The sequence below is a fragment of the Anoplopoma fimbria genome, chromosome 16, assembly GCF_027596085.1.
Source record: "Anoplopoma fimbria isolate UVic2021 breed Golden Eagle Sablefish chromosome 16, Afim_UVic_2022, whole genome shotgun sequence".
NCBI lineage: Eukaryota > Metazoa > Chordata > Actinopteri > Perciformes > Anoplopomatidae > Anoplopoma > Anoplopoma fimbria.
Genome location: NC_072464.1, coordinates 10,359,132 through 10,380,876, shown reverse-complemented (window position 1 = coordinate 10,380,876; position 21,745 = coordinate 10,359,132). Strand labels below are relative to the sequence as shown.

Genomic DNA, 21,745 nt, shown 5'->3' with positions numbered 1-21,745 from the left:
TTGGGGGTCCTGCCTGCTGTCTCTGTGGCTCATTAGCCATCCAGAGAACAGGCTTACATAAGACCCCTTTCACCTCCCTGATCCGTCCCAGCACCCTTAAACACTAACATTAGGCCATGTTGCAGTAACACACAGAGTATAGAGATAATTAATAACACAATAGAAGGCAAAAATGGGCCGTGTAGGACTGTAAAGCAAATGAAGGCGAATAATTTGGGATTGACAGAGAAGTGGTCTAATGTGGCTGTTTAGTGTGGTTTGCAAACATCCTGCTCAGAATCAAGACCATTAGATTTTAAGCAGATGTATAAGTGTCATTTTCTGGTCTCTAGTCAAAGCCACACGGCCTAATTTGATGTTCATATGTGATAATTATGTTGTAATTATTCCTCAATCCTCAGTAGCTTCTTGGAAAATTATGCATATGTATGTTGTATGTTTTCTCTTCATTACCAGATCTTGAAAAAGAAAGGCTCAAGCTCCTTCCTGCAAAGGCTAGAACGCTGTGGTCCCATCACAGTGGCTGTCCAGCTGAGGGTAAGATACACTCAACACACATTTGTCGTTTTTTTAAAGGATCTGATCAGGCCCCCAGATCTTTGTGGGGTTTGAATGACCTGCATGGGTTTTCTCCCACACTAATTTCCTCCCACAGTGAAAATGCGTGCAGGTCAGGGAATTGGACTCTAAATTGTCCATAGGTGTGAATGTGTTTGTCTGTCTGAATATGTTAGCCCTGAAATAGCCGAGCATCCAGCTGTCAGTGTACCATGCCTCTTGCCCAATGCATGGATTTTGGAGTTCATTGAAGTCTCTCAGTCTCTCAGTCCTTCTGCAAAATAGTAAAGAAATATGAACCAAAAAAAAAAAAGGATCTTGACAGGCATACTGTTAAAGAAGTGTTTGTCATTACAAGCATTTACTGCAGCACATATACAACAGCCCTAAACTGTATGTGGAAAAAGTAAATATTCAAATTGAATTGAAGTCAAAACCAGCATGTTCATTTTACCTTTGTCTTTATTTTACTGAATAACCGTTCCCTACCTAGAGTACCTGCAAGCATCTGGCTCAGATCTCAAGTGTATACAAAGATTTGTTAATGAAACTTGACGTTTTTTGTGAATTGAATCCTCATCTCAAGAAATCGCTGCGGGATACTTTGATTTACAATGATATTTAGTCAGAGGAAAGTAGTTCAGTGTCTGCTGGTGACGCAGAGGGGCTGAAATGTGGCTCAGAGAAGCGGTACCTTTGGTGTGAATGAAGCCAGTGTGTTGCACAATCAGAGTTGTGGGCTTGTGGCTGCCGAGTCCCTCAGGGAAGGAGAGAGTGGGCTGAAGAATGATGCTGTACCAGGCCAAGCATGAAGCCCTCCCCATGAATGAATGAACAATGAACAACTACCACTGTGTGCCCGTGCGCACGCATTTGTGTGTGTACATGCGCGTGTTTGTAGAGACGGCAATGTGAATGCTGGTCGTGACGTTCAAACACGAGGGGTGAGGTGTGGTAGATCATTGTACCTAAGGGTATGTAGAGAATAGACTGACGTCAGTGTTTGGCAGAAACACGTGTGAGCATTTGCAAGAATGTGTGGCTTTATGTGTGTGTCTGTGTGACCTTGGATGCAGCATCTGGGAATTCAGGGCTTGAAGAAAAACTCTTTCACAATCACACACACCCTTTGAAAGATCTCTTTGTGTTTCTGCTTCCTCAACAGACAAAACCAGTACACTTTATCTCAAACACGACTTGATCTTACTCCACTCACTGTTTCTAGCAAATAAAGTTACAACGTCAAAAGAAAGAAATCCCCAGAGCCCTTCCTTCCTTTAGCTAGTACATACAGCATATAAATGTTGCTAATCAAAGCACTACATATTGCTACTTCTGTTAGGATTGTAAAATGACTAGTTTGACTGTATCTCCTCTCTTTTTCCCATCTTTCAGAACTCGCTGTCAGAAGTGATCAGTAAGCTGCAGGCCTGCACTCCTCACTTTGTGGAGTGTGTGCGCCCCAACACCAGTGGTCAGCCAGACAGTTTTGACAGCTTCCACGTGTCCACCCAGCTGCAGTACATCGGTGTTCTCGAGATGGTGCGCATGATCCGTTATGGATACCCTGTCCGCCTGTCCTTCCCAGGCTTCCTCAGCAGGTCAGTGTCGGAGCACGTTGCATAATTAGTAGCGCGGTAACTGTCGTAACTCGTCCTCTGAAGGTATTGCTCTGTATGCTGATTCATTCACTTCACAGCTTCCTCTCCTCGTTCAGCTTCATCTTTAAGGGAATAGGTCTTAAAGATGACTGATTGCTCTGCTTCCTCTCACTGATCTCAGTTGTACAGATACATTACCCTCCCAGCAGGTCACCGTGAGCTCTGTCAGTTTATATGTAACCGGGCGAGCAGGTCAAAGTAAGCCGAAAAGCTTGGCAGCATATCCCTCCTCTACATCTGCAAATAAATGCAAGGGCATAGACTGGACTGGATCACGTTCTCACATGCTGACTGACACATTAGCATCGACAAGTCACAGCAACTTTTGCTGTTACAAGGACGACATGACCGTGAATGGCGTTTTTAGAGTTTATTGGAAGTCTATTGCCGCTGATGACTGCCACTATCACATTTCCCATGTCAGCCCGACACACACTCATTAAGCAGCCAATTGTGTGAAAGGTCTCCGTGCCCCCACACTTGAATGTCCGTCATTATTTCTCTCTTTTCATAGCTCTTTCACCATGTACCTGGCTTTTCTGCAAAGTGGTAGATCCCTGTTCCGTACTTAAAATGCTCCACAAATCCATCTCACTATCCTTTTATTTTCTGCATGTACCTAATATAATCTGTCGCTTCCACTGTCATTTTGCTCTGTGAAATCCTTGATTATCAAATCAAACTTCTTAAAGTATTCCACTCTAATAAATAAAAGAGAATAATATAATTGTTTTAGTCTGTCTCCCAGCCACTCTCTCACTCTTTTTGTTCATGAAGGGATCAAAATGAACATTCCTGCCAGATAATAGGAAAGGACAAAGCTGGTCACATGACCCCCCCTAAAAGTTTCCACTACCCTGCTGTATACGTCATCACATCGGCCCACACATACACATACAGCTTGGCACACTCACAAAATGTAGTTTTCTGTCCCATAAGTTCTAAAATATGAATGATAAATCAAGATCACTGTCTTAAGCAAGAATGCTTGTCTTTACTTTAAATAAATAATAGGCATTGAAGCATTTTACTACTTAAGGAAAAAAAAGGCTATAGCTCACACTCTTATTCTGTAAATTTAAGGGTTTGTGGTCACATTCCTTGTCCTGAATTCATTTTGCAAAATAAAAGGAAAGCTAAGGCACTGTAGAGTATTGTGCAAAATCACAATCAGAAACAAGGTTATTGCCATGGAGGTTGTTTTACATACATAGGAATTTCTCTTGGTATTTGGGTGCATAACAGTCAAAATAAATATAGTAAGATAAAATAAAAAAAACAAATCAAGAAGAATCAAAAAATAGAATAGAAATGTAGAATAAAGATTATTAAAAATATATGTGTGAAAATAACTAAAAATATCTGCACCGTGGTTAAACAAAGATGATGAGCTGTGCAAAGTATACAATAAAATGTGCAATTGTTCACAGTATGAAGAGTATGTGCGAAAATGATAACCCATGAGGTGTTGTTGAAGTGTGCTGCGTTTATCGTCTGACACCTGGTCCAACATACACCAAGTGAAATAGATAATTGAAACTTATATATTATAGATTTTCACAAGAGAAAACATGAATTGGGAATTTAATCTGAAGAACCATGTCAAATGGTGACGTGAATCCAATATAGATCGTAGTATTGTCTGTCTATAAGCATCTGCCAGCTCCTTTGTGTTTTTGATGGATATACCTCTACAGAATGAAATATTCCTGGTGAGGGTTTTGTGAAAGCTGTTTGTTAAGCAGTTTGTGTGTGTGCATGTCAGTGTCATATTCATAAATGCAGCAATGGGTATCACCAGCAGATAACTCAGCATCAAGAAGGCCAGCTTTTTTTCCAGACACTAACTAACTGTTTTCTTCATTCGTGGATAGAGCTTATTGTCAGTGGGTGTGCAGGGAGAGAGGACAGCTCCAGTACCCACATCTGACAAATCCACTTCCAAGATAAGTGGTTGAGACTGGTCTGGATTTTTTAACCCAAGCAAAGGTGTAGCATTGCCACAAAGACAGGAGGATGACATAAAACCCACACTTAACAGGTTTGGTAAACATATTAATTGCGAGTATGCAGATTTTCTTTTTTAAATAACCTTAAAGATGACATTTCAGATATTTGCTATGCGTCTTAACCATTTGGCTAATAGGACACCTCATGAAGAGCTTCGTTACATATAGAGCATCTTTCATCAAGGCCTGAAATACTGCTCAATCATTCGGCAAACATCAGAATTTATAATGTCCACCAGTCGTCTCCCTTACTAATGGTAGCACCCCAGAGCTGTTCAAGATCTGAAGCCAACAAAAGGTAACAGTTCAGTGATGTCATATAGAGGGCGGTTGTCCGTACATGGGCGGAGAGAACCGTCATTTTTACACAGAAAGGAGAACCCTGCTCCATCTAGAGAAGTGGATGGCTGCATAAACCATCAAAACCTCTTTGATGTATTCCTCTAAGGCAGCTGAGAGTCTCTGGAGTGGAGAGGGATCAGAGATGACCCAGAGATTGACAAGCACCAGGGAGGAGATCTATTGTCAGACAGGCAGTGTGATGGTAGGGTTGGTGTCAATAGTCTCAAGTTTACACATGAGGCTGGTTAGTTGACACACAGGCCTCTCGGTTCCTCCTTTTTACAAGCTGTCCAGTCAATGTGCAGATCGTGCAGAGCGAGACACAGTTTTGTCAAGACTTTCATCAAGAAATCCATGAAAGCTTAATACTGGTGCATGTGATTCCCTTGGGTGATTTTACTGGACAGCATAAAATTGGGTACAGGGGAGGTAAACAAAAAAATTCAACATCACTGTCAGGTCTGATCTTTTGCTGGATGCCTGGTACACTTAGCTTGACAGTCAGTAAAGACTGTATCCCTCTGATAGCCAGCAAACTGTATGTGTTCCCACTGTGACAACTAGACCATTCCAATCTCCATATGCTCCTCAACATCTAAGAGATTACTGGAGAAGGAGAGCAGACCAGTATCTGAAGGTAGAGTTTGGGATTTAACCCTGCAAGGAAATCCATTGTCGTCAGTTATGGGCAAATATTACAACTCTTTCAGTTGTTCCAGAGAAGTCAGCTCCTTTAGTCATTCATGCAACCCCTGATGGTAAAGGGAAGAAGCACTGTTAACCTAAGGGTTTCTGGTCTCATTCATTGTCCTGGAATCTAGTGGATTTTCTAGTGGACTGGTTAGTAACACTAAACCAGCAAAGGGTTGCAAAATTAAATTAGTAAACTCTTCCAGATTCTCCAGCTGTTCCAGAGACGTCAGCTCATTTGATCTTTCCCTCAATCACTGATGGCAACTTTGGAAAGGGCAACAGCAGTCCTTCTTCTCAGTTTACTCAGCGACTGTATTGCTGCGTTGTTAAGAATACAGATGCATTGCTTCTCTTGTTCTGAGACTGTAGATCTGCTGCCAAAAAAACGAGGAAGTCTGGCAGGCAGATGCTCACTGCTCCCCTAATGTGGTAGCCCAGGCCAGGGATGGCCTTGTGAGTAAGGAGGTCATGAATGAGACTTTCATCCTGGGCCATGGAAGTGTGGTAGCTGTTGTCAATCAGCCACTAACTGCTGCAGCAATGGAGACTTTTCTATAGTGTCAGGCTCTCCTCCAAATAGTCTAGTTTGGCTTGGTGATTTGTGTTGTTGAGCCCTGATGGTTGCTACGTCGACAACGTTTGGCGGCTTTGACTAACTCTTTTGACTTGCAGAGGCAGGATTAGTTATCTGTTGGCTGAGTGACGTCTATGAGAATTGGCAAACAAAATTTGGAAAGCAGTATACACAGTATAGGGATTTGAACAGACAATGATCAACAGACCAAATCTGAATCATTAAGTTCCCTCGAGCAAGAGTCCAACCCACCACTGCAAATGACCCAAGGCCAGCACTTGTACCAGAATGAGGGAGAAGGTTATGTTTAATGTGATAAAAGGCCAGTAATATAGACTGTCCAGTCCACTTAAGACAAACAAATTAGAAGAATATTCTGCATTAAGAGTTGTAGAAGTACCACATATATGTTTTAAACAGAGAGCAGTAAATTTCTGTTTAATGTTTAAGATGCAAAAAGTTCTATCATTGTTGGCAAGTCACTCAAAAAATCCACCTTTTAATAAACTGACAAACATGCTGAATCCTCAAAATATTTAATGAACACGTTACTGGGATTAGACATTTAACTTCAAATTATAATCCAACTGCCACTGCAAGAGTTATCACTGTTGTGCTTTATTCAGCTATGCGCTACTGCCCAGCACTGGTTTGTGTGCATTGCGTACGAGTGTTTTGTGTCCATACAAAACGACCTTTTGAGTGCGCCTTTGTCTGACGTGTGTCCCCGTTCTGCTGTTTATACATTAAGGCCGTGCTTAATTTGAGTGGCTGCCACTCACAAAGACACCAGTCAGCCGAGCCCAAGTGCCATTAATTTCTCTCTGTGTTTCCTCCACTGGGTTCAACACAGACATGGCCAATGAATGAACACAGCCTTGGCCAAGGTGGAGCTGCTGCTGAGTGGGGGTGGACTACACTGCTGTGTTCACAGAGCTCGTTCTCACTCAATTTCTTATCCTTTCCAAACAAGCTCCCGCTTCTGAACCGCCATTTCTTTTTTATTTTCTTTCGTCTTCCCGGGCTCATACTTGTTTTCAATTTATTTCATCCTTTCAGTCTTTATCTTTCCTTTCTTTTTTCTCTGCCCATTTGTCACTCTTTCAAAACAGGCCATGGCCCTTGACTAATCAAACTGACAGGACAATAAATCAGCCGTTAATCTTGAGGTTGCTATATTCTCGTGAACACAAACACACCAATGTGTACACACAAAACACACACTTGCACACTAGAACCATGCTGGCCAGTTCACTAAGTCATAGTGGCCGCCCAAAGCAAATTACATTATTGTCCTGGTAACCAGAGTGATTTATGAGGAAATCTATTTTACTGTTGCTTTTAATTGTCTTTTATGATACACTATGTGTTTTCTGGCGGGATTTATTTTGTGCCAATGTGTAAGGTCAAATACTACCACTTGAACCATGTTCCTTTGCTCAGATCTTCCTTCTTACAAGGTGGATGAGAAAGAGGCATCAGTATTCATAGAGCATATCCCAAATGCAGCTCCCATGCATTCAGGTCATGCTTTTTATATTGGCAGCTTCACGTCCTCATTACCTCCCACTGATGGATAAACACACACATTTGTAGGTTATTGAGTTACCTCCATCATCATCATCAGACTGAACACTTGGATGAAAATCCATGACTAAACAAAGCCAATATGAGAATGTGGCAACAAATTTTGGCTGATGGAAAGCAGCAGCTTCAGCAAGGAAGTGAGTGGTTTTAAATTCAAGCTGCGTTGCCTTTTCCACCTCTGTGACGCTCACTAACAGTAATCTGATGGCCTGTTGGTCACAGAGAGCCATGTTAATGCCCTGTCTCCTTCCATTTAAACTCTTATCAAAGGGGTTATTTCATTTCTTTGACTCCACATGGAGCCCCCTAGGGTCTTGTAAAAGTAGAGCCCATCGATGGTTTTCATATCCTCATAGGGAAGGTCATGGGTTTACACAGTTCCTTTGTGTTTTATGGGCCCACAGGGACAGTGTGTGCTGTCTGCAGGACTGGTATTACCATACAGAGAGAGGGTTAGGGAGAGTTCAGACAGACCCCACTCCTGCAAATCAAACAAATCCCACATTCACGTGCACCTACTTAGTCACTATTGACAACACAAGTGGTTTATGCTTCCAGCCATCTGCTTGTACTATTTTTCCTCGTATGTGTGATATCATCAGCCCGCTGATTGAAAAATGTAATATTGTCATATTAACCTACAGGTCCTAGACCGAATTATAAGGATAAACTAAGGAGTTGTGTTTGAAATCTGTTGTTGATTATGCCTTTTATTAGATTCTCAGTAAAGCGGCAAGGGATGCATAATGTTATACAGCTGTAGTTCTTGGAAAATATGATACTATAATATATTTATGATTAGTTTTGAAGCGGTTTAGCATTTTATAATATTTGCCAGAAGAAACACATACTGTGGCCAGTTACACCATTTTAACAATTTCTTCTTCTGCTTCCTTACTACTTCTACTTCTACTACTTCTACTTCTGCTTCTGCGTCTTCTTCTTCTTGGCTGCGTCTTCTTCTTCTCTTTGTTGCTTTTGCTTTTGCTTCTGGGTCTTCTCGTTCTTCTTCTTCTTCTTCTTCTTCTTCTTCTTCGTCTTCTTATTCTTCTTCTTCTTCTTCTTCGTCTTCTTCTTCTTCTTCTTCTGTGTCTTCTGATTCTTCTTCTAATCCTAAATCTTCTTCTTCTAATTCTAATTCTGCTCTTGTTCTAATTCCGATTTTTCTACTTCTTTTAATTCTTCTTCTAATTCTTCTTCTTCTTTACAATTAAGTTTAATCCTACAGTTCGACCTGTGTGGCTGCTGAAATTTCCGGAGCAGGTGGAAGGGTCTCAAAGGGGTGCCTAGGAAGTAACTTCATATGAAGGGGGAAATGTTTTTTTTTTTTATATATGCATTTTAGTAGATAATCAGTAAAGCAGCAGGGGATGCATAATGTTGTACAGCAGTAGATCTTGGGAAATACAATAATGTACTATATTTATTATTAGTTAGTTGAGCAACCTAAAATATTTGCCAGAAGAAACACACTGCGGCCAGTTAAACCATTTTAACTATTTCTTCTTCTTCTTCTACTTCTTCTGCTTATGCGTCTTCTTCTTCTTTTCAGCTGCGTCTTCTTCTTCTGCTTCTTCTGCTTTTGCTTTTGCTTCTGGGTCTTCTTCTTCTGCTTTTGCTTCTGGGTCTTCTTCTTCTGCTTATGCTTCTGTGTCTTCTGCTGTATTTTTCAACATTTCTCTTGCTCACTCTCCCTTTCAGCCCCCTTTCAATGTCCAAGGCACAAACAAACCACCTTGTCCAGCTGACCATTCATACCAACAGTTGCCTAGGGCAACACCAATAGGAACAGATGCTGTTCGGCTCGGCTGCCGTATGACCCTACTGACCTTTAAACCCATTGTTTCTGAAGAAAGGAGGTGTTGCTATCTCCCATCTCAGTTTTTAATTTGAGCATTCCAGCTCTAATGTTTTCCGTTTTTATTTGTGTGTCTCAGGTATAAAGACCTTGTGGTACCAACGTTGGGAGACAAGAAGAAATTGTCACCAGAAGAGAGATGTCGCTCAGTTCTGCAACAGTCCAAACTCCAGGGATGGCAGGTGTGTGTTTTCTGTTCGTGTGTGTGTCTGTCTATGTCATGCCTCTTTTTCTGTCTCCAGCAATAACAAAAGATTTGCCAAATAACTTAATCCCTGACCCTCTATTTGAAAGATCCCATGGAATCTTTGACAACTCGCTCCAGCTGTCCCGCCTCATCATCATTCTCCTCACACACACACACAGCAGCGTGGACCCGTCCGCCCCCCTTTCTGTCCTGTCTGCCACACTGCTGTTGTGTCTGAGTGTGTGACCCTACAGGTCACATCAGCTCCCGCCTCACACACGCTCACACACTCCTCCACAATGCGCTGCAGACACCTTTTCATGCAGTTCTGCTTGACACACACCACTTCTTCAAGTAGCGTGTGTTGGAATGAATAGTGTCTGTCGAAGTATGTACACCCCCACAGTTCTGTGCACCTGGTATGGAGTGACCTCTGACGTCCTCTAAATCCAGGAAGTGAATGCAGTCAACATGCAAACCCCATACCCTCCCCACACTCCACACACCCACCTATTGTCATACATCATCGCTACATCACTTCTCTCCCATCACTCAGCTAGCGAGTAACACGCTTCTCAGATTCCCAAATGAAGATCAGCCGGACCCCTAGAGTTGATGATGATGGCGGTGTAGAGTACATAAATGATGACTTGTGTTGTTGTTTGTGTAGATGGGCAGCAGCAAAGTTTTTCTGAGATACTGGCAGGCAGACCAGCTCAACGACCGCTGCTACCAACTCCATAAAAAGATCATCACCTGCCAGAAAGGTAATATCCAAAACAATGAACCAACAACACATGTTGCTCATCTGTGTTTCAGCTCTGACGTCTCTGTTTTCCTCTCCTTCCTCTTCCTCATGTCTCAGTTGTGCGTGGCTGGCTGGCCAGACAGCGGGTTCGTCATAGGCTGTCATTACAGCAGAAAGCAGAGGGCAGCGTGCAGCGTTTCCTGCAGGGGGCGGAAGACATGGGGCTGCGAACCTACGACCAGTTGGTCATCCAGAATGCATCCGACATCGCACGGGAGAGCGACCGCCTACGCTGCCATGGCAACAGCCTTCTCAACACCCTTGGCAACAGCCCACCACTTGGTGAGAGACCCGAGCCGGTGGGCAAGGAGGAGGATCAGCCTGTCAGGAGGTAAATTAGCGAACACACCCTCTCGATTCACACGCCTTCATTCAGATCTGAAGGCAAAGATACGAGAGGATTCAAGCAATATCGATGTGCAGTTGTTGATTTTTCCCCATTTGCCGTTTGTATTTCTGATGTTATTTTGTCCTTGTTCTTGCAAAATATTAATTTGATTAAAAAGTTCACCTGTAGTTTGGATCCTAGACATTCACCATTCTGCTGATTACTTCACGCTAATGCAACCCGTCAAGACTATATTCTCACTGAAATAGGGCTTTTATTACAAACTACAGTATAATTCATTCATTCAACAAGCTGCAGTTACTGTCATTCACAGGATTGATTATATAAAGGAATCATTTACATTTGTTTGTTTCTGCATGAGAGTACCCATGTGGCGCGACACATCTCCAGTAATGATTGTATCACTGTGCACTGTAGGCTTTTAATTATACATTGGATAGATAGACCGATAATAAGTAGCATTATCAGATTGTATAAGTATTGTGTTGCACTTATTGTGTTATCCTTATCTCTAACTCATCTCATCCTAATATAACATACCATTCCGGGAGCAAATAGAATGACATGAGTTAAAAACGGTTAAAAAAAAAGAATCTCTTAGAGTGTGCTAAATGAGCAACCCATCATCTTGAAAACTCCCATTTCCAAGATATGAAATATGACTTGTGCATTTCAGCCCTAATAAACCTGCATATATATGTGATATATTGTATGTGCTCTATGGCACACTGCATAAATGATGCATTTATTATTTCAACAGCATATTTTTTCTCTGCAGAGGAAGCATTACCATTTGTGCTGATTATTACCATTGTTAATAATACAGACTTTCATCTCAGCTTAACAATGATTGGTAACTAATATGCTAATGTCTCAATAATTACTGACAAAATGACAAAATATATGTGTGCTCACTGCATTGTTTTAAGATTTCTTGTCTGACTCACTGACACAAAAAAGTGTTTTGCTTCCAGATAACTTCAACTTTACTCACTATAGCATATCATTTTATTGAGCAATACGAGTTGAGACAAAACGACGCACAGACGTGTTTTGTACTTTTGATATGTTTAATTATTAGGTTGAGTTTTAACGTTAGGATAAAGCAATACATCCTGAAAAATGAAAAGAAGTCACTGTTGTCCATTTGTAAAGGGGATAATATTCACCCAAACTCACCTAATTTCTTTGCCGGTTTAAAAAAAAAAAAAAAAAGCCTTCCCCCATCATCTACACAGATGCTCGAGCCCCCCCCCTGCCTGCAATCATGGAACCAACAGATGGCTCATACAGATTAGCAAACGAAATATCAAACTTGATGTTATCACTGGTAGGAGATTAGATTTAAAGCATAATCTCTTATGTCTTTATCCTCCAATTGGCCTCTTTAGCTCATATTTGTGGCATGACAGTTGAAGCCGGCCTACATTGAGTTAGAGCATACTGATGATCTAAATGACATCATTAATCAATCTGGATCAGAAAACCATTGGATGGGAAAAAAGGTTGGGACTGTAACTTTTGTGCTTCTTCTGTTAAAATCATGAATGAAGCACAGGTGATGGACATGATACAAATGGTCAAATATTTTTTCTCTTTCTACCACTAATATATAAATGATGTTTTTCTTCCAATTCGTAGGGTTGTGGAGAAAAGCGGGAAAGTCTATGAGGGTCCTGTCAATGGGGGCGGTCGAGTTATTCGCCACTTTCGGTCCAGCTCAGTACCCATCCCCCTCCCCATGGAGATCATGGTCCATTCCTCTGCCAGTCCAGTCATCAAACCAGCCCTGCAGCAGGTAGCTCATACCAATGAGGACTCAGCAGGTGGGGGAGGTCTTTCCTCTCCCCGGAAGCAACCACCGCCCAAACCAAAGAGGGACCCCAACACTCGTCTGAGTGCATCTTATGAAGTAGTTAGTGCAGGGTTGACGATGTCGGCCAAAGAATGCCCTACTCCAGAGGGGTATGGTTCACCAGCTGGAAGCCCTCCTAAATCCCAGCTGTCCCCGACAGACCCTGCAGGTAAATCGCCCCCTTCTAGTCTTTAAAAGATGAAACAGATGGTGCTTTTTTTTAGTGCCTTGACTTTCTCTGTACTTAATGCTGCCTTTATAATTTCCTCAGCTTTGTCCAAGCCCCGTCCCCACAGTGACGACTACACAACCATGAGAAAGGTGCCACCCCCAAAACCGAAGCGCAGTCCCAACACTAAGCTCTCGGGCTCGTATGAGGAGATCAACGCTGTAGCCCACCACATCCACCAGCTGCGTCCTGCCGATGTCAAGCTAGCCTTGCTCTCCCGTGCCGGGGGATTCGGAGGGTTTGCTGGTTTGCTGCAGAAAGCAGCCTCTGTAGATGCCCCACAAGGGGTAGGGCTGAGCCTTTACCAGGGCCAAGATGAAGAGGACGTGTACATAGAGATGTTGGGCTCCCAGCCGCGGGCTCGAAGTCTCCAGGAGCCCCCTGATAGTCCAGAGCTGGCTGACTCAGAGGCAGTCTATGAAGAGATGAAATATTTCCCTCACGAGGATAGTGCAACGCCTTCCACTGTGGTTAGCAAGGCTGCCAAACTGGAGGCACTAGGCCTGAACCTGGTGGGATTAGGGGCATCTCATGCTCAAAGCAGGGACACCAAACGGATGTCAGCAGGGGTGACCGCTGCCATGGATACCGCTCACTCACAGAGCACGTCCAACAGCGGAGCTCCCAAAACTCAGCACGGCAAAGATGGCAGCTGTGACATCCCTGCTCCCTTCCCCAACTTGCTTCCCCACCGTCCACCTCTCCTGGTGTTTCCCCCTCCCCCGTCACCTGCTCTCCTGCGTCGGACGAGTCGCCCCTCACCCCACTAGAGGTTAAGAAGCTGCCGGTGTTCGAGACCAACCTGAACTATGCCACCGGCCCAGACAGCCCTTTGTCCCCACAGTATGCCCGGCAGAGGGCTGACTCCTCCCCTAGCCTCACTGTCCTCATGCCAGAGAAGAAGTCCACACCTCCTCTCACCCCTCCACCTCCACCTCCTCCCCCCAACGCCCCACCGCCTCCCTACAGACCTCCTTCACACTTCCCCTTCCCGCCTGAGACTAACTTCCTGTCTCTGACCCGAGCAGCATCCGTCGCAGGGGGCTCGGACTCCCCCAAAACATCATCCTCTCATAGGACAAGTGGGGAACCAATTGGAAAGCCACCTCCCTACTCCCCAGCGAAGATGTCACGTCCTGAGCCTCGGAGGGCACACTCATGCTCCTCCTCTCCCCTGCTGTTCAACCCAGCCAATGGCAGACCCCTGACCAGCCCCCTGGATGAGCTCAACACTCTGTTCAGCTCTGGACGCACCCTGCTGCGGAAGTCCAACTCTGGCCGCAAAATGCGTGATGGAGGTTTGTCAGTAATGCTCACACACACATGCACACCCACACCCCACACTCTCGCACACATCTAAATCACTAGCAAAGGGGAATTTATAGCACATATTTCCTTTTGAACACCAAAAGAGGATACATGATGGTAATGGTTGTAATTAAATGCACCTACATTCATGGGTCAATGGTCCTTTTGCTGTTGGGATAACTTGGGCCCAATCAGGTCAAACCACCAATATGTACCTGTTAGTGTGTGGGTATATGTAAGGCGGGTGGGCATTTAACCTTTGCTTTGTTGTAATTTTTCACACTGTGCCCCATTCAACCCACCAGACTGTGGGTATTTGTGGTAGTGTGTGCACGTGCACATGCACATATGAGCAGGAGTGCATGTGTCCATTATGTGTTCTATCTACTGTGATGAGTTCATGTTCAAAGTCTCAGCCGGCTCTGTGCCACATGATTTATTGGGTACTGGGTGATTAACTCTTGTAAAGCAGGAGCAGTGTACAGTTGTGGGTAAGTAATAACCCCCTGTTTTTTGTGTGGGGGTGTGAGTCTGTATGCGGATTTACACACATGCTCTGTGTTTGCGTGGATCGGGAGGTGAGATGGAGGCAGCACCCAGCAGACGTTCTCATAAATCCCCCTTCTCTGGATTTAGAAACTCCTTCCATTGATTCAGGTGTTGTAGCCAGCCACCCTCGTTGGCCCACTTGAGGCAACCCATTTGTTACAGTCTCCAATGCAGTGCCCTTTGGCCGCAGCAGCTGCCTCCTTACATGTTACCTAATGAGCTAGCCGGTGTTGCCCATTTAGCATCGTGCTGGGCTGTAAGGATGATCTAGCTTGGGTTTGTGTGTGTTGTAGCTCAATGCGCTACATTCAGAGCACATACAGGCTCTCTGACACTGATGCACAGGTTGACCTTTGGAAAAACGGGCCAAACGTATTTGTCACACTTAGACAATGAAAAGGGAGGATCCTCAGGTCAGAGGTTCCAAACACACAAAGAGATTACTTTGTGGTGCCTTTATGATTGTGAATTTCCTGTTGATACTTCAGCTTGAGAAGGTACAAACTGTGTTTTTGTCCGAGTCTCTGTTTCCTCCAAGTGTGTTTGTTGTGGCTGGGTTAATAATACATGAGCAGCACAATGATGAGGATGGATATCAAATATTTAACAGCTCATTCATGTTCTACTGAAAGCAGCGATACTGCCCGGCAGCAGCAAACAGGACACCCTGAACAGTTGAAAAATGACAATCTAGTGAAAGTGTTGGTGTCAATAATCAGTCATCTTGCCTGAGTCTCATATTACTCTGGATCTGGTGATTTATATGAGACACAATTGTGTGTGTCATACGTCTATTAACGTAAGTAGTTCAGGGGGCAGGAAGTTGACCTCCTGTGCCTCAAGTGACATCTTGCGCTTCACTCTTCGTCAGCATCTGGACCTGCGTAAGCAAGGAGCTGGCGTCATGGAAACAGTCTGTGTGACAGGTGATCCTGGCACTGTGGTTCACAACCTCACTGTTATTTTGAGTGGGCAAAGCAAGGCGGTCCTCTTAGATCAGAGCGCAGAGGGATGCCGATGGGCTTAGCGGGATGGCCGTGCTTCCGTTCCCTTTCGGCTGTTAGAGTGATACCTGACGCTGTGGGAGTGGCCAGGGGTTACAGTTGCTCTCCCAGACATCTCTGTGAAGAGCAGCTGCCTCTAGCTCCTCCTCCTCCCCTTACTCATCCATAGGGAATGAGAAAACCACAGGAATGCCAGGGGAAAGTGGTCTTCAGGCTTCAGGAAATAACTGTCGACACCCCATGCCTGGACAACAACATATAAAATTTGCCAAAACTGGATAAAAGTCAAACTTCTACCTCATTAGAATCTTTATTGGACTAATCCAAATACTCACCGCGACTCTGCACAAGCATGCAACGCTCACATGGGAACCCTCCCTCTACCTGGCCTTTTGTGCCTCGGAAACACACACCTGTCCCGTGGGACCTATAGTAGAGATGGCAAAGTTTATATTTAGGCATCTTGTGACCATGGGGGGACCAGGAGGCACACATTCTCAGTGTGGGACGGCAGCTGACGAATTCCCATTCACACTCCCATGCACATATGTACCGGCATGTCTTTTACTCATCCCGTGTGTCACAGCATATGAGCCCCGAGGAGCAGCAGCAGGGGCAGAGGCAGGTCATGTGGAGTCACCTTCCTGCCAGACAGAGCAGATGAATCATTTTTAAAAGGCTTGATGAGATAGGAAGAGTTGGAGTAATTGGAGAGAACTTACTGGAAATGAACACATGATTAGCTGAATTATAAAATTGTAATGTATTACCAAAATTTCAGTAGTTTGCATGAAACCAATTTAAAAAACATACTCCCTGCACTGTTTTGCAATTTGTTATACCCCACAAATACTATGCATGATTTATAATAAATATTGACTTTATCTGATGTCTACTGTATATTACATGTACTGACATATATTGTGTTGTCCTTTGGCTTTATTCTTCCCAGGATTCAATTCTAATATCAATCTGCCAGGAAGGGAAGATTGTGGCTCTGCCCCCACCTCGCCGTCTCTGCAGCTACAGGACAAGAACGCCAACAACCACACACATCCTCACTCCCAAAGCCCCGCCCCTGTAGAAAACGGAAACCAGATCTCCAACGGTAACAACCCGCATATTGCACATTTACACGGATAATTCAAATCACAGTACTTTTCACATAGATGCCAAGTCCAAGTGGATCGATACAAAGGGTGAAAGAGATAATACATTCTAGATCAAAACAAGAATTAAATGATAAATGAATAATACATAAACTCAACCTGTGAAGTGAAGTGAAGAAAAAAAATATCAAGTCCAGGTTGAATGTCTGTACAAAGATATGTGACTGAACATTATCACATAATCACTTATTCATCTAGATGCCAGAAATAAAAGCACTGCACGGTCACTGAAGAAGGGGCGGAGGGGAATTACATGACTAAATGAAATGATCTGAGAAATAAGGAAAGAACACCACTGATATCATAATAGAGGACCCAAAGTTTTCAGCTGCTAAAAGTGATCACAGTGTTCTTTAAATTCTCAGATAATTGACAAACACAGTGTCTGTTCTATTTCCTTCTGCGTGAGAAAAGACTTTTCAACCCCTGCTTGTGTTTGAAGGGTGTGACGTCCTTCAATCTGTGTGGGAGGACTCGCAGTCAGATTGTTTGCTTTTTAATGTCCTTTTGTTAATGTGTGTTCAGGTTCGCTGGAGGATGAGAGCCACAGCAAGTCAAACTCCTCCAGTTCCACAGCTCTGCACAGACACATGGACAGCCATCATACTCAGGTAAACACACAGAGACAGGCACTTAACAGCGCAAACGCACACTAACGCACAGACAGTGACAAAGTGACTACTGTATATCATGCCTGTATTTTGTTGTGGGTTGGTTGACATTTTGAGTGGACAGGAAAGTGGCCTCTTTGAACAACATGTATCACTCATGACATGTGATCTTTCGCTGGCTCTGTAGACAGGTGTATGGTTACTGGATTAAATTAAATGTCTTGCACAATCAGCACACACGCATGCTCTCATGCAGAAACACACACACACACACGCCTTTGCAATTGATAAAACTCTGATGGCCAAGTGACAACAACTTTTTTAAATCTAAGACACCACAAACTGATAAATGCATGTATTTTAAAAAGCCTTAGTTATTTAAAGATATAAACATAGATGGGTTTACTAGCTTGATCACACTCACTTTACTCACATTGCCTGCGATTGCTCTTCAGGAACAGCCAGTAACAACATTAAGCCACAAAGCTCTCATGACTATTATCCTGTGCTGTACCTTCACCTCAGACATTCAATAGGATTGACTTTTATCAACAAAGGGCAGCTTCATATTCTCTTTTGATATTGATTTACCACAATATTATAACAACACTCTTCATCCCTTTTGTCTTGCCACTAAGTCATAAACCAAACCTAAAGAATTAGCTTGATGAGCAAATAATTCTGTGTTTGATTTAAAAGCTTCTTATAACTTCCACTTTTGATAATTGGAGTCCATAGAAGTTGAATTGTTACAACCTGTATTCACAAGGAGAGAAAAGACTAGATCTGGTTACAAATAATACAATCAATACTGATGAACAGCTAATGTACACAGGATCTGACTGCTTCACTATCCGGCTCCATCCCGGCTGCAGGAGATATTCTGCTAACATTCTTCCGTGTGTTTGAGTGTCCACCGGCCCTGTCTCTTTTGCCCGTTCAACTATCTTTACACTGAATGTGTTTGTATGTATGTTTCCAGCTCATAAGTACTATGTTGACCAGCAGTCATTACCAGTGTGCTGAGCTGTAGATAAAATCACTTTATTTAAATCACAAAATAGTCACAAAAAGTAAACACAAAAACAGGTTAAAGAAAGCAACCGCGTTGTCTTATATTTATGTACAACCACATAGCATTTTTTTGAACTTCTGAAGACGCTGCGAATTGTTCTTAAACCTCTAAAACATGAAAGATGTGGTCGAAACAGTTTTAAACTATATTAAAAATGTGGCTGCTGAGCACGTCCAAAGCGACATAACTCACACACACATATACTCAAACGTCCCCTCTGCTGTTACTAAGATCATGTCCACAGGCTGAGCAGTGAACCCGCAAACTCCAACAGGAAATTTGATTTATTGAAGACACCGGCTGTCATAACAACAATCGAGCCACATATGTTACCATTGTAGCCTTTACTGCACCACTACATTGGTTTCATCTGGAAGTCAAAATAATGCAGGTTACATACTAGGGAAAATGTCTTGCATAACGGCGTTCACGCTGTAAATGCTCTGCTTAATATTCTGTGTTGCTGCATCCTGTATTCCATGATGCAGCTGTTTTGTCCAGTTCCAGAAAGTTTCACCACAAGAAAACTGATTCAGATTCATCACAAACCGCTTCAGTCAATGATTGAGTATCACTGTCGGTGGTGCATGAAGCACAAGAATGAACAAAGCACAGAGTGTCCCACTTTCAGAGAAGCTAAGGACATTCATAAGATACTGCCACTAGAGATGTGGAGGGCACACAATGTACCCACTTCACAGTCCGCAGGTTGCCTTAACATTAGGGGTGAATTCAGGCGTTTGAGGCTGCCACATTGGTGCTGCTAATTTAATAGTCTAGTTTTTCCAAGTTTTTACTCAGAATATGTGAGTTATAGAGCTGTATGGAAATAACTCTGACTGTTTCTCTCTATCTCTCTCTTTGATTCTAATGAGCTTGGTTGTTACTCTCACTGCCTCCTTTATCTTCCAGAGGGGTCATCTCAACTTTTCTCCGTTCGGTGCGGGGGCAGCCCTCTAAAACAGCGAGGGGGGGGCAGGGGGGTTCACTGGAAGACCTGTTCACATGTAGGGATGTGGTGAGTGTATGCCATTCCTCGCTGATCTCCACCCTCAATAGCAGTGTTTTTCATAGGCCCAGTGTGGGATCATGAAAGTTATGATCCTTATCATTAAAAAAAAAAGGAGCCTCAGAATTTTTGTCTGAGTTTTTAGTAATACCCGACCCACAGTCTATTTTTAGTATGAAGGATTTACCCTCCTATAGAATGGCTTTAAAGAACGTTTGGTTTGCTCCCGTATCGATAACTGAACAAAAATGTATTCCAATAATAACCAGTATTTAAAGGGACAGTTCACACCTAAATCAGAGATACATATTTTTCCTCTTACCTGTAGTGCTATGTATCAGTCTAGATTGTTATGATGTGAGTTGCCTAGTGTTGGAGGGATTAGCCCTAGAGATGTCTGCCGTCTCTCTTATATAACGGGACTATATGGCACTAGGCTTCTGGTACTCAAATTGCCCTACAATTTTCTTTTTTTTTTAACTCTACAGCAATGTCTCTTTCTAGAAATCATGACCCAGTTACTGGTGATAATCCACAGACATTGTGAGCAGTTTATGTTTGAACTTTGGTTTAAAGTAAATACTTCCCACATGAAAGTGCTCTCAACAAGGCTGTCTCTACGGCGATATGGCAACTCACACCAAAACTATCTAGATTGATGAATAGCAGTACAGCTAATAGGGTAAATGTGTATTTTTTATTTTGGGCTGAACTGCCCCTTTAAGGCAGGGAAATTCTGATTTGATCAAGATTTCTGGTAGTTTTAATCCAAAGATTCAAATTTTCTGAAAATGTGGGCCCTTGTAGGATAAATCTTGAAAACCACTGCTTTTTAGCTTCACCAGCTCCACTTGTTTATTGTGCTCTTTGTCCTTAAAACACTGGTCTGGAATCAGATTAGCTGTCTGCCCTTTCTTCTGTCTGGGCTGACAAGTCTGATCCGAGAATCCGTGACGCTGCTGCTTTTTCCCCCCTTTTCTTTTATCCCTCATTTCTGTAAGGAAACTGCCGCTCTTGGAGCTAGCTCGACTCTCTGCATCTGTATACCTGCTCATCAGCTTTCCTTTTCATTTGAAGCTATCTACATTGTTTGTTGTTCAGTGAGATGCTTTTTAAACTGCCAGATTGCAAGATATCTCTAAATCAGTTTATCTCCATGGAGTTCTTGTGTGAGAGGATGGGGTGCACATGACCAGTCAGCATATTCTTATAACAGTATCATTCTTTGAGATTTTGTTGCATTGGCACTGATATTAAAATTGGGAATGATTCATCTGGTAATTTCAAGTGCTTAAGTGTGTTTTCATGTATTTAAACTATAACCTACTATAATGCTGACAGTTTGAATAGATAAGGTTGATACCTCCCTTTGTGAGGATTTCTATAAACTTCTGTTTTGGGATTAAAGGGAGCAAATTTCTCCCATTTTCTTTGTCTTTTTTGTTTAAAATATTTTTTCACTTGATGCAGCAATGTGACAGTTACTTCAAGGTTGCAAGTGCCTGAGGAAAAATATGCAAGAAATAAGAGTTTTGAAAATGAAGAATTAAGTTGAAATTGCTGAAAATTTGAAAATGTAGAAAAAGCAATTTAATGGATATTGGTAAAAAAAAAAACAACCATCTTCCTCATGTGTCTAAATGTATCTCTGTGTTAGAACTGGTCTGTAAACGTGTGGTTGCTTGCTGCTTTCATTGTAACGTGTATCTTGATTCTTTACTTCAGTAATCTGGTGTGTTGTCTGGAACAGGTTCATTACCATGAGTTCATTCAAAAGATGGGAACAACTCTGTGACCCAGAATGCCTTTCAATTAGCTGCATTCCAGACCGTGTTTGTATAGGATTAGCAGATCTAATGGGATAAATGAAAAGGAGAGGATGAAGGAAGAAGAGGGGGATGGACAACTCCATTAGGAATGAATGGACTGGCTTGTTTTGGTTCCTGTAGGTAGTAGTCAACAGCGGTCTAAGCTAATCATACAAAGAATAGGCGGACTGCCTGCCAACTAAATGATTGGATGGTACAGACATTAATATTCTTAGTTTCTTGCCTTCAATATATATAATCTAGGCAGAAGTAATGATGTTTAAAGTGGGAGAAGGACTGTGTCACATGTTCATTCAGAATAAGAACACTAAGGATGAGATGGACAGAATGAATCCCCCATGTTAGGCCGGGTTAAAGCATATGTGTGAATAAAGGTATCATAGCAGTTTCTCTGGAATCCCCACGTGACCTAACCCATTGTGAAATTTCCAGGAAAGAGCTCACACAGAGGTCATCAATGGCCATCGACATCTCTCCCTCT

General features: G+C 42.9%; 1 protein-coding gene across 1 annotated transcript in view; it reads left to right on the top strand.

Moving 5' to 3' along the window:
- The window catches only part of myo16 (myosin XVI), a 74,592-nt gene that overhangs the window by 49,539 nt on the left and 3,308 nt on the right, over positions 1 to 21,745 (top strand). Inside the window, 10 exon segments of the mRNA XM_054615270.1 lie at positions 457 to 537; positions 1,954 to 2,159; positions 9,362 to 9,464; positions 10,140 to 10,236; positions 10,335 to 10,608; positions 12,268 to 12,650; positions 12,753 to 13,427; positions 13,430 to 14,008; positions 16,524 to 16,679; positions 17,266 to 17,351. Of these exon segments, the coding sequence (XP_054471245.1) occupies positions 457 to 537; positions 1,954 to 2,159; positions 9,362 to 9,464; positions 10,140 to 10,236; positions 10,335 to 10,608; positions 12,268 to 12,650; positions 12,753 to 13,427; positions 13,430 to 14,008; positions 16,524 to 16,679; positions 17,266 to 17,351 (2,640 nt within the window).